The sequence below is a fragment of the Chiloscyllium plagiosum genome, unplaced genomic scaffold (genome assembly GCF_037043375.1).
Source record: "Chiloscyllium plagiosum isolate Xiang-an unplaced genomic scaffold, Cpla_swu_hap1 HiC_scaffold_50, whole genome shotgun sequence".
Classification (NCBI taxonomy): Eukaryota; Metazoa; Chordata; class Chondrichthyes; order Orectolobiformes; family Hemiscylliidae; genus Chiloscyllium; species Chiloscyllium plagiosum.
The window spans coordinates 57,712,178-57,727,206 of NW_028270188.1; the positions used below are offsets into that span (position 1 = coordinate 57,712,178).

At 59.7% G+C, this 15,029-nt stretch overlaps 1 protein-coding gene across 1 annotated transcript in view; it reads left to right on the top strand.

The window, feature by feature from the left end:
• Positions 1-4,732: 4,732 nt before the first annotated feature.
• The window catches only part of LOC148135328 (leucine-rich repeat-containing protein 71-like), a 380,621-nt gene continuing 370,324 nt past the window's right edge, over positions 4,733-15,029 (top strand). Inside the window, exons 1-3 of the mRNA XM_087985124.1 lie at positions 4,733-4,791; positions 4,909-4,977; positions 13,603-13,762. Coding sequence (XP_087841250.1) covers positions 4,733-4,791; positions 4,909-4,977; positions 13,603-13,762 — 288 coding nt within the window. The remainder of the gene's footprint in view (positions 4,792-4,908; positions 4,978-13,602; positions 13,763-15,029) is intronic.

The window sequence follows — 15,029 nt, forward strand, 5'->3', positions numbered from 1 at the left end:
GGGGGGGTGGGGTGTGTGTGTGTGGGGGGTGGGGTGTGTGTGGGGGGGTGTGGGGTGTGTGTGTGGGGTGTGTGTGTGTGGGTGGGGGTGTGGGTGTGTGTGGGGTGGGGTGTGTGTGTGTGGGGTGGGGTGTGTGTGTGTGGGGTGGGGTGTGTGTGTGTGGGGTGGGATGTGTGTGTGTGGGGTGGGGTGTGTGTGTGTGGGGTGGGGTGTGTGTGTGTGGGGTGGGATGTGTGTGTGTGTGTGGGGTGGGATGTGTGTGTGTGTGTGGGGTGGGGTGTGTGTGTGTGGGGTGGGGTGTGTGTGGGGTGGGGTGTGTGTGGGGCTGTGTGTGTGGGGGGGGTGTGTGGGTGTGTATGTGGGTGTGTGTGTGTGTGTGGGGGGGGTGTATGTGTGTGGGGTGTGGGGTGTGGTGTGAGTGTGTGTGTGTGGGGGTGTGTGTGTGTGTGTGTGGGGTATGGGGGGTGAGGGTATGGGGGGTGAGGGTGTGGGGGGGTGTGGGGTGTGTGTGTGTGGGGTGTGTGTGTGTGTGGGGTGTGGGTGTGTGTGTGTGTGTGGGGTGTGGGGGGTGAGGGTGTGGTGGGTATTGTGTGGGGTGGGGGTGTGTGTGTGGGGGGTGTGTGTGTGGGGTGTGTGTGTGTGTGGGGTGTGGGGGGTAAGGGTGTGTGGGGCGGGTGTGTGTGTGTGGGGTGTGTGTGTGGGGTGTGGGGTGTGTGTGTGTGGGGTGTGTGTGTGGGGGGTGAGGGTGTGGGGGGTATGTGTGTGTGTGGAGTGTGGGTGTGGGGCGGGTGGGGTGTGTGTGTGGGGTGTGGGGCGGGTGGGTTGTGTGTGTGTGGGGGGTGTGGGGCGGGTGTGTGTGTGTGGGATGTGTGTGTGGGGTGTGTGTGTGGGGTGTGTGTGTGGGGGTGTGTGTGTGTGTGGGGGGTGTGTGTGTGTGTGGGGGGGGGTGTGTGTGGGGGGGGTGTGTGTGTGGGGGGGTGTGTGTGTGGGGTGTGTGTGTGTGTGTGTGTGGTGTGGGTGTGTGTGTGTGGGGGTGTGGGGCGGGTGTGTGTGTGTGGGTGTGTGTGTGGGGTGTGGGGGGTTGTGTGGGGTGTGTGTGTGGGTGTGTATGTGGGTGTGTGTGTGTGTGGGGGGGGGTGTATGTGTGTGGGGTGTGGGGCGGGTGTGGGGTGTGGTGTGAGTGTGTGTGTGTGTGGTGTGTGTGTGTGTGTGGGGTATGGGGGGTGAGGGTATGGGGGTGAGGGTGTGGGGGGGTATGTGTGTGTGGGGTGTGTGTGTGTGTGGGGGGGTTGTGGGGTGGTGGGTGGTGTGTGTGTGTGTGGGGTGTGTGGGGGGTGTGTGTGGGGTGTGTGTGTGTGGGGGGTGAGGGGTGTGTGTGGGGTGTGGGGTGTGCGTGTGTGGGGTGTGTGTGTGGGGTGTGGGGGTGGTGTGTGTGTGTGTGGGGTGTGTGTGTGTGTGTGGGGTGGGGGGGTGGGTGTGGGGGTGTGTGTGTGGGGGGGGGTGTGTGTGGGGTGTGTGGGGTGTGGGGGTAGGGTGTGTGGGGCGGGTGTGTGTGTTGGGTGTGTGGGGTGTGGGGTGTGTGTGTGTGGGGTGTGTGTGTGTGTGGAGTGTGTGTGTGGGGTGTGGGGCGGGTGGGGTGTGTGTGTGGGGTGTGGGGCGGGTGTGTGTGTGTGGGGTGTGTGTGTGGGTTGGTGTGTGGGGGGGTGTGTGGTGTAGGGGTGTGTGTGTGTGGGGGGGTGTGTGTGTGGGGGGGGGTGTGTGTGTGGGTGGGGGGTGTGTGTGTGGGGGGGGTGTGTGTGTGGGGGGGGTGTGTGTGGGGGGGTGTGTGTGGGGGGGGTGTGTGTGGGGGGTGTGTGTGTGTGTGGGGGTTTTGTGTGTGTGGGGGGTGTGTGTGGGGGGTGTGTGTGTGTGTGGGGTGTGTGTGTGTGTGGGGGGTGTGTGTGTGGGGGGTGTGTGTGTGTGGGGGGTGTGTGTGGGGGGTGTGTGTGTGGGGGGGTGTGTGTGTGGGGGGTGTGTGTGTGGGGAGTGTGTGTGTGTGGGGAGTGTGTGTGTGTGGGGTGTGTGTGTGTGGGGGGGGTGTGTGTGTGTGTGGGGGGGGGTTTGGTGTGTGGGGGGGGTGTGTGTGTGTGGGGGGAGTGTGTGGGGGGTTGTGTGTGTGTGTGGGGGGTGTGTGTGTGTGTGGGGTGTGTGTGTGTGTGGGGTGTGTGTGTGTGTGTGGGGTGTGTGTGTGTGTGGGGGGTGTGTGTGTGTGTGTGGGGGGTGTGTGTGTGGGGGGGTGTGTGTGTGTGGGGGGGTGTGTGTGTGGGGGGATTTTGTGTGTGTGGGGGGTGTGTGTGTGTGGGGGGGAGTGTGGGGGGTGTGTGTGTGGGGGGTGTGTGTGTGTGGGGTGTGTTTGTGGGGGGTGTGTGTGTGTGGGGGGTGTGTGTGTGTGGGGGTTTTGTGTGTGTGGGGGTTTTGTGTGTGTGGGGGGTGTGTGTGTGGGGGGTGTGTGTGTGGGGGGGTGTGTGTGTGGGGGGTGTGTGTGTGGGGGGGGTGAGGGTGTGTGTGGGGGGTGTGGGGGTGAGGGTGTGGGGGGTGTGGGGGTGAGGGTGTGGGGGGTGAGGGTGTGTGTGGGAGGTGTGGGGGGGTGTGTGTGTGTGTGTGTGTGTGTGTGGGGTGTGTGTGTGTGTGTGTGTGTGGGGTGTGGGTGTGTGTGGGTGTGTGTGTGTGTGTGTGTGTGTGTGGGGTGTGTGTGTGTGTGTGGGGTGTGGGTGTGTGTGTGTGTGTGTGTGGGGGTGGTGAGGGTCTGTGTGTGGGGTGTGGGGGGTGAGGGTGTGGTGGGTACATGTGTGTCCCCGGTGTGGTGTGTGTGTGGTGTGGGGGGTGAGGGTGTGTGTGTGGGGCGTGTGTGTCTGTGTGTGTGTGGGGTGTGTGGGGGGTGAGGATGTGTGTGTGGGGGGTGAGGGAGTGTTGGGTATGTATGTGTGGGGTGTGTGTGTGGTGTGGGGTGTGTGTGTGTGTGGTGTGTGTGTGGGGTGTGGGGGGTGAGGGTGTGTGTGTGGGATGTGGGTGTGTGTGTGTGGTGTGGGGTGTGTGTGTGTGTGGTGTGGGGTGTGTGTGTGTGTGTGTGGGTGTGGGGGGGTGAGGGTGTGTGTGTGGGATGTGGGTGTGTGTGTGTGTGGTGTGGGGATGTGGGTGTGTGTGTGTGGTGTGGGTGTGTGTGTGTGTGTGTGGGGTGTGGGGGCTGAGGGTGTGTGTGTGGGGGGTGTGGGGGGTGAGGGTGTGTGTGTGTGGGATGTGGGGGGTGTGTGTGTGGTGTGGGGGTGTGGTGTGTGTGGGGGTGTGGGGGGGTGAGGGTGTGTGTGTGGGATGTGGGTGTGTGTGTGTGGTGTGGGGATGTGGGTGTGTGTGTGTGGTGTGGGGGTGTGTGTGTGTGTGGGGTGTGGGGGCTGAGGGTGTGTGTGTGGGGGGTGTGGGTGTGGGGGTGTGTGTGTGGGGTGTGGGGGGTGTGGGGGTGTGTGTGTGGGGTGTGGGGTGTGTGTGTGTGTGTGTGTGGGGGGTGTGGGTGTGTGTGTGTGGGGTATGGGGGGTGAGGATGTGTGTGGGGGGGGTTAGGGAGTGGTGGGTATGTATGTGTGGGGTGTGTGTGTGTGTGGGGTGTGTGGGGTTGTGGGGGGTGAGGGTGTGTGTGTGTGGGATGTGGGTGTGTGTGTGTGGTGTGGGGGTGTGTGTGTGTGTGTGTGTGTGGGGTGTGGGGGCTGAGGGTGTGTGTGGGAGAGGGTGGGGGAGGGTAGGGGTGGAGGGAGGCTGGGCAGGAGGGGTGTTGGGAGGGAAGGCCGGGGTGGGGGGAACGGTGCTGGGGAGCGGGAGCGGAGGGTGGTGGCGGGTTGGGGAGGGGGGTGTGGGTGGAAGGGTGGGGGAGGCGGGCGGTGGGGTGTGGGGGTGTGTGTGTGTGGTGTGGGGGGGTGTGTGGGTGGTTGGGGTGTGGGGGGGAGGGTGTGTGTGTGGGATGTGGGTGTGTGTGTGTGGTGTGGGGTGTGTGTGTGTGTGGGGTGTGGGGGTGGGGTGTGTGGGGATGTGGGTGTGTGTGTGTGGTGTGGGGTGTGTGTGAGTGTGTGTGGGGTGTGGGGGGTGAGGGTGTGTTTGTGGGATGTGGTGTGTGTGTGTGGTGTGGGGGTGTGTGTGTGTGTGTGTGTGTGTGTGGGGTGTGGGGGCTGAGGGTGTGTGTGTGGGGGGTGTGGGTGTGGGGGGTGTGTGTGTGTGGGGGGTGTGGGGGGTGAGGGTGTGTGGTGGGATGTGGGTTGTGTGTGTGGTGTGGGGGGTGTGTGTGTGTGTGTGGTGTGTGGGGTGTGGGGGCTGAGGGTGTGGGGGTGTGTGTGGGGTGTGTGTGTGTGTGTGTGGGGTGTGGGGTGTGTGTGTGTGTGTGTGTGTGGGGTGTGGGTGTGGGGGTGTGTGTGTGTGTGGGGTGTGGGGATGTGTGGGGTGTGGGGGTGTGTGTGGGGTGTGGGGGTGTGTGTGTGTAGGGTGTGTGGGGTGTTGAGGAGGTGTGTGTGTGTGTGTGTGGGGGGGGGTTATGGGGGCTGAGGGTCTGTGTGTGGGGTGTGGGTGTGTGTGTGTGTGGGGTGTGTGGGGTGTGTTGTGTGTGTGGGTGTGTGTGTGTGTGTGTGTGTGTGGGGGGGGGGTGTGGGGGTGTGTGGGGTGTGGGGGTGTGATTTAATTTGAATTTTATCCTTGTGGTTTACAATTGTTCACAATGACTGTTCAGTACGGAGATCTGATCTGTGCTTGCTACCAGATGGAACAAGAAGGCAGGTAAATCAGGGATCTTGACATATTTTAAAATGTCTCTGAAATTCTGCCATCGCTTTGGGCCATATATCAGCGTAGTGGTCCAGGGAGGTGTGATGCTATGTGCTTTTGTCTCTGCAGGTCGGTGGTACTGGACGGTAATCCGATAGCAGGACATCCATATCATCAGCTCCTGAGTGAAGACAGTCCGTGAGTGCTTACCTTGGCGGGATTTCAGTCGTTTTTAGAATTAGATTAGATTCCCTACAGTGTGGAAACAGGCCCTTCGGCCCAACCAGTCCACACCGACCTCTGAAGAGTAACCCACCCCACTCTGACTATTGCACCTAATGGCTATGGGACAATTTTTTAGCTGACCCCCTGACAGTGCTGCAGTGTCTCAGTGCTGTCCCCCTGACAGTGCTGCAGTGTCTCAGTGCTGTCCCCCTGACAGTGCTGCAGTGTCTCAGTGCTGTCCCCCTGACAGTGCTGCAGTGTCTCAGTGCTGCCCCCCTGACAGTGCTGCAGTGTCTCAGTGCTGTCCCCTGACAGTGCTGCAGTGTCTCAGTGCTGTCCCCCTGACAGTGCTGCAGTGTCTCAGTGCTGTCCCCCTGACAGTGCTGCAGTGTCTCAGTGCTGACCCCCTGACAGTGCTGCAGTGTCTCAGTGCTGTCCCCTGACAGTGCTGCAGTGTCTCAGTGCTGACCCCCTGACAGTGCTGCAGTGTCTCAGTGCTGACCCCCCTGACAGTGCTGCAGTGTCTCAGTGCTGACCCCCTGACAGTGCTGCAGTGTCTCAGTGCTGTCCCCTGACAGTGCTGCAGTGTCTCAGTGCTGTCCCCCTGACAGTGCTGCAGTGTCTCAGTGCTGTCCCCCTGACAGTGCTGCAGTGTCTCAGTGCTGACCCCTGACAGTGCTGCAGTGTCTCAGTGCTGCCCCCCTGACAGTGCTGCAGTGTCTCAGTGCTGACCCCCTGACAGTGCTGCAGCGTCTCAGTGCTGACCCCCTGACAGTGCTGCAGTGTCTCAGTGCTGACCCCCTGACAGTGCTGCAGTGTCTCAGTGCTGTCCCCCTGACAGTGCTGCAGTGTCTCAGTGCTGACCCCCTGACAGTGCTGCAGTGTCTCAGTGCTGACCCCCTGACAGTGCTACAGTGTCTCAGTGCTGACCCCCTGACAGTGCTGCAGCGTCTCAGTGCTGACCCCCTGACAGTGCTGCAGCGTCTCAGTGCTGTCCCCCTGACAGTGCTGCAGCGTCTCAGTGCTGACCCCCTGACAGTGCTGCAGTGTCTCAGTGCTGACCCCCTGACAGTGCTGCAGTGTCTCAGTGCTGTCCCCCTGACAGTGCTGCAGTGTCTCAGTGCTGTCCCCCTGACAGTGCTGCAGTGTCTCAGTGCTGACCCCCTGACAGTGCTGCAGTGTCTCAGTGCTGACCCCCTGACAGTGCTGCAGTGTCTCAGTGCTGACCCCCTGACAGTGCTGCAGTGTCTCAGTGCTGTCCCCCTGACAGTGCTGCAGTGTCTCAGTGCTGACCCCCTGACAGTGCTGCAGTGTCTCAGTGCTGACCCCCTGACAGTGCTGCAGTGTCTCAGTGCTGACCCCCTGACAGTGCTGCAGTGTCTCAGTGCTGTCCCCCTGACAGTGCTGCAGTGTCTCAGTGCTGTCCCCCTGACAGTGCTGTCTCTCTGACAGTGCTGCAGTGTCTCAGTGCTGACCCCCTGACAGTGCTGCAGTGTCTCAGTGCTGTCCCCCTGACAGTGCTGCGGTGTCTCAGTGCTGCCCCCCTGACAGTGCTGCAGTGTCTCAGTGCTGTCCCCCTGACAGTGCTGCGGTGTCTCAGTGCTGTCCCCCTGACAGTGCTGCAGTGTCTCAGTGCTGCCCCCCTGACAGTGCTGCGGTGTCTCAGTGCTGACCCCCTGACAGTGCTGCAGTGTCTCAGTGCTGACCCCCTGACAGTGCTGCAGTGTCTCAGTGCTGTCCCCCTGACAGTGCTGCAGTGTCTCAGTGCTGTCCCCCTGACAGTGCTGCAGTGTCTCAGTGTTGACCCCCTGACAGTGCTGCAGTGTCTCAGTGTTGACCCCCTGACAGTGCTGCAGTGTCTCAGTGCTGACCCCCTGACAGTGCTGCAGTGTCTCAGTGCTGACCCCCTGACAGTGCTGCAGTGTCTCAGTGCTGTCCCCTGACAGTGCTGCAGTGTCTCAGTGCTGTCCCCCTGACAGTGGTGCAGTGTCTCAGTGCTGACCCCCTGACAGTGCTGCAGTGTCTCAGTGCTGTCCCCCTGACAGTGCTGCAGTGTCTCAGTGCTGTCCCCCTGACAGTGCTGCAGTGTCTCAGTGCTGACCCCCTGACAGTGCTGCAGTGTCTCCGTGCTGACCCCTGACAGTGCTGCAGTGTCTCAGTGCTGTCCCCCTGACAGTGCTGCAGTGTCTCAGTGCTGACCCCCTGACAGCGCTGCAGTGTCTCAGTGCTGTCCCCCTGACAGTGCTGCAGTGTCTCAGTGCTGCCCCCCTGACAGTGCTGCGGTGTCTCAGTGCTGTCTCCCTGACAGTGCTGCAGTGTCTCAGTGCTGTCCCCCTGACAGTGGTGCAGTGTCTCAGTGCTGTCCCCCTGACAGTGCTGCAGTGTCTCAGTGCTGTCCCCCTGACAGTGCTGCAGTGTCTCAGTGCTGACCCCCTGACAGTGCTGCAGTGTCTCAGTGCTGTCCCCCTGACAGTGCTGCAGTGTCTCAGTGCTGTCCCCCTGACAGTGCGGCAGTGTCTCAGTGCTGCAGTGTCTCAGTGCTGTCCCCCTGACAGTGCTGCAGTGTCTCAGTGCTGTCCCCCTGACAGTGGTGCAGTGTCTCAGTGCTGACCCCCTGACAGTGCTGCAGTGTCTCAGTGCTGACCCCCTGACAGTGGTGCAGTGTCTCAGTGCTGTCCCCCTGACAGTGCTGCAGTGTCTCAGTGCTGAACCCCTGACAGTGCTGCAGTGTCTCAGTGCTGTCCCCCTGACAGTGCTGCAGTGTCTCAGTGCTGTCCCCCTGACAGTGCTGCAGTGTCTCAGTGCTGTCCCCCTGACAGTGCTGCAGTGTCTCAGTGCTGTCCCCCTGACAGTGCTGCAGTGTCTCAGTGCTGTCCCCCTGACAGTGCTGCAGTGTCTCAGTGCTGTCCCCCTGACAGTGCTGCAGTGTCTCAGTGCTGTCCCCCTGACAGTGCTGCAGTGTCTCAGTGCTGACCCCCTGACAGTGCTGCAGTGTCTCAGTGCTGACCCCCTGACAGTGCTACAGTGTCTCAGTGCTGTCCCCCTGACAGTGCTGCAGTGTCTCAGTGCTGACCCCCTGACAGTGCTGCCCCCTGACAGTGCTTCCCCCCGACAGTGCTGCCCCCTGACAGTGCTGACCCCTGACAGTGCTGCAGTGTCTCAGTGCTGACCCCCTGACAGTGCTGCAGTGTCTCAGTGCTGACCCCCTGACAGTGCTGCAGTGTCTCAGTGCTGACCCCCTGACAGTGCTGCAGTGTCTCAGTGCTGTCCCCCTGACAGTGCTGCAGTGTCTCAGTGCTGACCCTCTGACAGTGCTGCAGTGTCTCAGTGCTGCCCCCTGACAGTGCTGCAGTGTCTCAGTGCTGTCCCCCTGACAGTGCTGCAGTGTCTCAGTGCTGTCCCCCTGACAGTGCTGCAGTGTTCCAGTGCTCTCCCCTGACAGTGCTGACCCCCTGACAGTGCTGCAGTGTCTCAGTGCTGACCCCATGACAGTGCTGCAGTGTCTCAGTGCTGTCCCCCTGACAGTGCTGCAGTGTCTCAGTGCTGCCCCCCTGACAGTGCTGCAGTGTCTCAGTGCTGTCCCCCTGACAGTGCTGCAGTGTCTCAGTGCTGACCCCCTGACAGTGCTGCAGTGTCTCAGTGCTGTCCCCCTGACAGTGCTGCAGTGTCTCAGTGCTGACACCCTGACAGTGCTGCAGTGTCTCAGTGCTGACCCCTGACAGTGCTGCAGTGTCTCAGTGCTGACCCCCTGACAGTGCTGCCCCCTGACAGTGCTTCCCCCCGACAGTGCTGCCCCCTGACAGTGCTGACCCCTGACAGTGCTGCAGTGTCTCAGTGCTGACCCCCTGACAGTGCTGCAGTGTCTCAGTGCTGACACCCTGACAGTGCTGCAGTGTCTCAGTGCTGTCCCCCTGACAGTGCTGCAGTGTCTCAGTGCTGTCCCCCTGACAGTGCTGCAGTGTCTCAGTGCTGACCCCCTGACAGTGCTGCAGTGTCTCAGTGCTGACCCCCTGACAGTGCTGCAGTGTCTCAGTGCTGACCCCCTGACAGTGCTGCAGTGTCTCAGTGCTGTCCCCCTGACAGTGCTGCAGTGTCTCAGTGCTGTCCCCCTGACAGTGCTGCAGTGTCTCAGTGCTGACCCCCTGACAGTGCTGCAGTGTCTCAGTGCTGACCCCCTGACAGTGCTGCAGTGTCGCAGTGCTGACCCTCTGACAGTGCTGCAGTGTCTCAGTGCTGCCCCCTGACAGTGCTGCAGTGTCTCAGTGCTGTCCCCCTGACAGTGCTGCAGTGTCTCAGTGCTGTCCCCCTGACAGTGCTGCAGTGTCCCAGTGCTGACCCCCTGACAGTGCTGCAGTGTCTCAGTGCTGTCCCCCTGACAGTGCTGCAGTGTCTCAGTGCTGTCCCCCTGACAGTGCTGCAGTGTCTCAGTGCTGACCCCCTGACAGTGCTGCAGTGTCTCAGTGCTGTCCCCCTGACAGTGCTGCAGTGTCTCAGTGCTGCCCCCCTGACAGTGCTGCAGTGTCTCAGTGCTGTCCCCCTGACAGTGCTGACCCCTGACCGAGCTGCAGTGTCTCAGTGCTGTCCCCCTGACAGTGCTGCAGTGTCTCAGTGCTGACCCCCTGACAGTGCTGCAGTGTCTCAGTGCTGACACCCTGACAGTGCTGCAGTGTCTCAGTGCTGTCCCCCTGATAGTGCTGCAGTGTCTCAGTGCTGTCCCCCTGACAGTGCTGCAGTGTCCCAGTGCTCTCCCCTGACAGTGCTGACCCCCTGACAGTGCTGCAGTGTCTCAGTGCTGTCCCCCTGACAGTGCTGCAGTGTCTCAGTGCTGTCCCCCTGACAGTGCTGCAGTGTCTCAGTGCTGTCCCCCTGACAGTGCTGCAGTGTCCCAGTGCTCTCCCCTGACAGTGCTGACCCCCTGACAGTGCTGCAGTGTCTCAGTGCTGTCCCCCTGACAGTGCTGCAGTGTCTCAGTGCTGACCCCCTGACAGTGCTGCAGTGTCTCAGTGCTGTCCCCCTGACAGTGCTGCAGTGTCTCAGTGCTGCCCCCCTGACAGTGCTGCAGTGTCTCAGTGCTGTCCCCCTGACAGTGCTGACCCCTGACCGAGCTGCAGTGTCTCAGTGCTGTCCCCTTGACAGTGTTGCAGTGTCTCAGTGCTGACCCCCTGACAGTGCTGCAGTGTCTCAGTGCTGTCCCCCTGACAGTGCTGCAGTGTCTCAGTGCTGACCCCCTGACAGTGCTGCAGTGTCTCAGTGCTGTCCCCCTGACAGTGCTGCAGTGTCTCAGTGCTGTCCCCCTGTCAGTGCTGCAGTGTCTCAGTGCTGTCCCCCTGACAGTGCTGCAGTGTCTCAGTGCTGATCCCCTGACAGTGCTGCAGTGTCTCAGTGCTGACCCCCTGACAGTGCTGCAGTGTCTCAGTGCTGTCCCCCTGACAGTGCTGCAGTGTCTCAGTGCTGCAGTGTCTCAGTGCTGTCCCCCTGACAGTGCTGCAGTGTCTCAGTGCTGTCCCCTGACAGTGCTGCAGTGTCTCAGTGCTGACCCCCTGACAGTGCTGCAGTGTCTCAGTGCTGACCCCCTGACAGTGCTGCAGTGTCTCAGTGCTGTCCCCCTGACAGTGCTGCAGTGTCTCAGTGCTGACCCCCTGACAGTGCTGCAGTGTCTCAGTGCTGTCTCCCTGACAGTGCTGCAGTGTCTCAGTGCTGTCCCCTGACAGTGCTGCAGTGTCTCAGTGCTGTCCCCCTGACAGTGCTGCAGTGTCTCAGTGCTGTCCCCCTGACAGTGCTGCAGTGTCTCAGTGCTGTCCCCCTGACAGTGCTGCAGTGTCTCAGTGCTGACCCCCTGACAGTGCTGCAGTGTCTCAGTGCTGTCCCCCTGACAGTGCTGACCCCCTGACAGTGCTGCAGTGTCTCAGTGCTGTCCCCCTGACAGTGCTGCAGTGTCTCAGTGCTGTCCCCCTGACAGTGCTGCAGTGTCTCAGTGCTGACCCCCTGACAGTGCTGCAGTGTCTCAGTACTGACCCCCTGACAGTGCTGCAGTGTCTCAGTGCTGTCCCCCTGACAGTGCTTCAGTGTCTCAGTGCTGTCCCCCTGACAGTGCTGCAGTGTCTCAGTGCTGACCCCCTGACAGTGCTGCAGTGTCTCAGTGCTGTCCCCCTGACAGTGCTGCAGTGTCTCAGTGCTGTCCCCCTGACAGTGCGGCAGTGTCTCAGTGCTGACCCCCTGACAGTGCTGCAGTGTCTCAGTGCTGACCCCCTGACAGTGCTGCAGTGTCTCAGTGCTGACCCCCTGACAGTGCTGCAGTGTCTCAGTGCTGACCCCCCGACAGTGCTGCAGTGTCTCTGTGCTGTCCCCCCGACAGTGCTGCAGTGTCTCAGTGCTGACCCCCTGACAGTGCTGCAGTGTCTCAGTGCTGACCCCCTGACAGTGCTGCAGTGTCTCAGTGCTGTCCCCCTGACAGTGCTGCAGTGTCTCAGTGCTGTCCCCTGACAGTGCTGCAGTGTCTCAGTGCTGTCCCCCTGACAGTGCTGCAGTGTCTCAGTGCTGTCCCCCTGACAGTGCTGCAGTGTCTCAGTGCTGTCCCCCTGACAGTGCTGCAGTGTCTCAGTGCTGCCCCCCTGACAGTGCTGCAGTGTCTCAGTGCTGTCCCCCTGACAGTGCTGCAGTGTCTCAGTGCTGTCCCCCTGACAGTGCTGCAGTGTCTCAGTGCTGACCCCCTGACAGCGCTGCAGTGTCTCAGTGCTGTCCCCCTGACAGTGCTGCAGTGTCTCAGTGCTGTCCCCCTGACAGTGCTGCAGTGTCTCAGTGCTGTCCCCCTGACAGTGCTGCAGTGTCTCAGTGCTGTCCCCCTGACAGTGCTGCAGTGTCTCAGTGCTGTCCCCCTGACAGTGCTGCAGTGTCTCAGTGCTGTCCCCCTGACAGTGCTGCAGTGTCTCAGTGCTGACCCCCTGACAGTGCTGCAGTGTCTCAGTGCTGTCCCCCTGACAGTGCTGCAGTGTCTCAGTGCTGACCCCCTGACAGTGCTGCAGTGTCTCAGTGCTGACCCCCTGACAGTGCTGCAGTGTCTCAGTGCTGACCCCCTGACAGTGCTGCACTGTCTCAGTGCTGACCCCCTGACAGTGCTGCAGTGTCTCAGTGCTGTCCCCCTGACAGTGCTGCAGTGTCTCAGTGCTGCCCCCCTGACAGTGCTGCAGTGTCTCAGTGCTGCCCCCCTGACAGTGCTGCAGTGTCTCAGTGCTGACCCCCTGACAGTGCTGCAGCGTCTCAGTGCTGACCCCCTGACAGTGCTGCAGCGTCTCAGTGCTGTCCCCCTGACAGTGCTGCAGCGTCTCAGTGCTGACCCCCTGACAGTGCTGCAGTGTCTCAGTGCTGACCCCCTGACAGTGCTGCAGTGTCTCAGTGCTGACCCCCTGACAGTGCTGCAGTGTCTCAGTGCTGACCCCCTGACAGTGCTGCAGTGTCTCAGTGCTGTCCCCCTGACAGTGCTGCAGTGTCTCAGTGCTGCCCCCCTGACAGTGCTGCAGTGTCTCAGTGCTGCCCCCCTGACAGTGCTGCAGTGTCTCAGTGCTGTCCCCCTGACAGTGCTGCAGTGTCTCAGTGCTGCCCCCCTGACAGTGCTGCAGTGTCTCAGTGCTGTCCCCCTGACAGTGCTGCAGTGTCTCAGTGCTGTCCCCCTGACAGTGCTGCAGTGTCTCAGTGCTGCCCCCCTGACAGTGCTGCAGTGTCTCAGTGCTGACCCCCTGACAGTGCTGCAGTGTCTCAGTGCTGTCCCCCTGACAGTGCTGCAGTGTCTCAGTGCTGACCCCCTGACAGTGCTGCAGTGTCTCAGTACTGACCCCCTGACAGTGCTGCAGTGTCTCAGTACTGTCCCCCTGACAGTGCTGCAGTGTCTCAGTGCTGACTCCTGACAGTGCTGCAGTGTCTCAGTGCTGACCCCCTAACAGTGCTGCAGTGTCTCAGTGCTGACCCCCTGACAGTGCTGCAGTGTCTCAGTGCTGACCCTCTGACAGTGCTGCAGTGTCTCAGTGCTGACCCCCTGACAGTGCTGCAGTGTCTCAGTGCTGTCCCCCTGACAGTGCTGCTCTGTGTGTATTGTGTGGGATCTTGGTGACGTGTTTTTTGAGCAGTGTTTGAACCACAGTTGCCGTGAGTGATGTTAACCCTTTGCGCTGCTTGGTGACCATTTTCTGCTCTTTCCACACATGTCTTTTAAACTTGTTCCTCCGCTTCATGTGCAAGTGGCTGTGTGGACCAGTATTTAATGTCCGTCCCTCATTGCCCATTTTGTGAAGGTTGTAGGGGAATAAGCCACCATCGTGACCCGCTGTAGTCCCTCTCCTTATCCCTGTGATAGAGGGACGCAGTTCCCCATTTTGGAGGGACATCTGGGGTTCTGACCCCAAAGAAACGGCCGATATATTTCACTACGTTCTTGGGGAGGGGTCTCGGAGTGGAACTGTCAGGGGTCTGGTGTTCCCCATGTGCTGCCCCTCGCTAACCCCCACCCCCCCACCCCCAAACCCTCCAGGCGCTAGTGGTCGCTGCTTTACAGGGTGGAACTGTCCTGTCGCTCTGTACCAACATTAATGAGGAATTATTTCATAGATTCCAAAATCTAACTCTGAGAAACAACAAGATTGATGACGCCGGAGCCAAGCTGATTGGAGAGGCACTTTCTACAATTAAAAAGTCGAACAAGACTTTAATGACGTTAAATCTCAGCTTTAATCACATCACTGACGTGGGAGCTGGTTACATTGCAAATGTAAGTCAGAGCTCAGTGTAACTTTCCAACAGCTGTTTTTCTCTCTCCTCTCACACCAGTCATCGTCTTGCCCCCTCACATATATTCTCCCTTTCGTTCTCACTCTTTGTCTCTCACTCTCACGCTCGCAGGCACACGCACTCTCTCTCACGCCCCTGTACGTTCTCAATCTCTCCCTGACACATGACACACTTGCCCTTTCTCTCTCTCTCACACACAAACGCGCGCACGGACCTCACTCTCTCTTACACACTTTCTCACTCTCACACACTTTCTCATTCACTCACACACTTTCTCACTCACTCTCACGCTTTCTCACTCGCGCACACATTCTCACTTTCACCACACACATTGTCACTCTCACACTTTCTTATTCACACGCACACACGTTATCGCGCTCACACAATCCATCACATTCGCGCTCATGTGCATTTTCACACGTGTTCTCACTCACATGCAAACATTATCACTCTCACACGCAAATATTCTCATTCTCACGCAAACATTCTCACTCTCTCACACGCAAATATTCTAACTCATGCAAACATTCTCACTCTCTCACACGCAAATATTCTAACTCACGCAAACATTCTCTCTCTCGCAAATATTCTCTCACGCAAATATTCTCACTCAAAGACACGCAAACATTCTCACACTCTCACACGCAAACATTCTCACTCTCACACGCAAACATTCTCACTCTCACACGCAAACATTCTCACTCTCACACGCAAACATTCTCACTCTCACTCGCAAACATTCTCACTCTCACACGCAAACATTCTCACTCTCACACGCAAACATTCTCACTCTCACACGCAAACATTCTCACTCTCTCACGCAAACATTCTCACTCTCACACGCAAACGTTCTCACTCTCACACGCAAACGTTCTCACTCTCACACGCAAACATTCTCACTCGCGCAAACATTCTCACTCGCGCAAACATTCTCACTGACGCAAACATTCTCACTCTCACACACACACATTCCCACTCCCTGACACAAAAACATTCTCACTCCCTAACACACACATTCTCACTCTATAACACACACACATTCTCACCCCCTAACACACACATTCTGACCCCCTAACACACACATTCTCACTCCCTAACACACACACACATTCCCATTCCCTAACACACACACATTCTCACTCCCTAACACACACACATTCCCACTCCCTAACACACACACATTCTCACTCCCTAACACACACACATTCTCACTCCCTAACACACACACATTCTCACTCCCTAACACA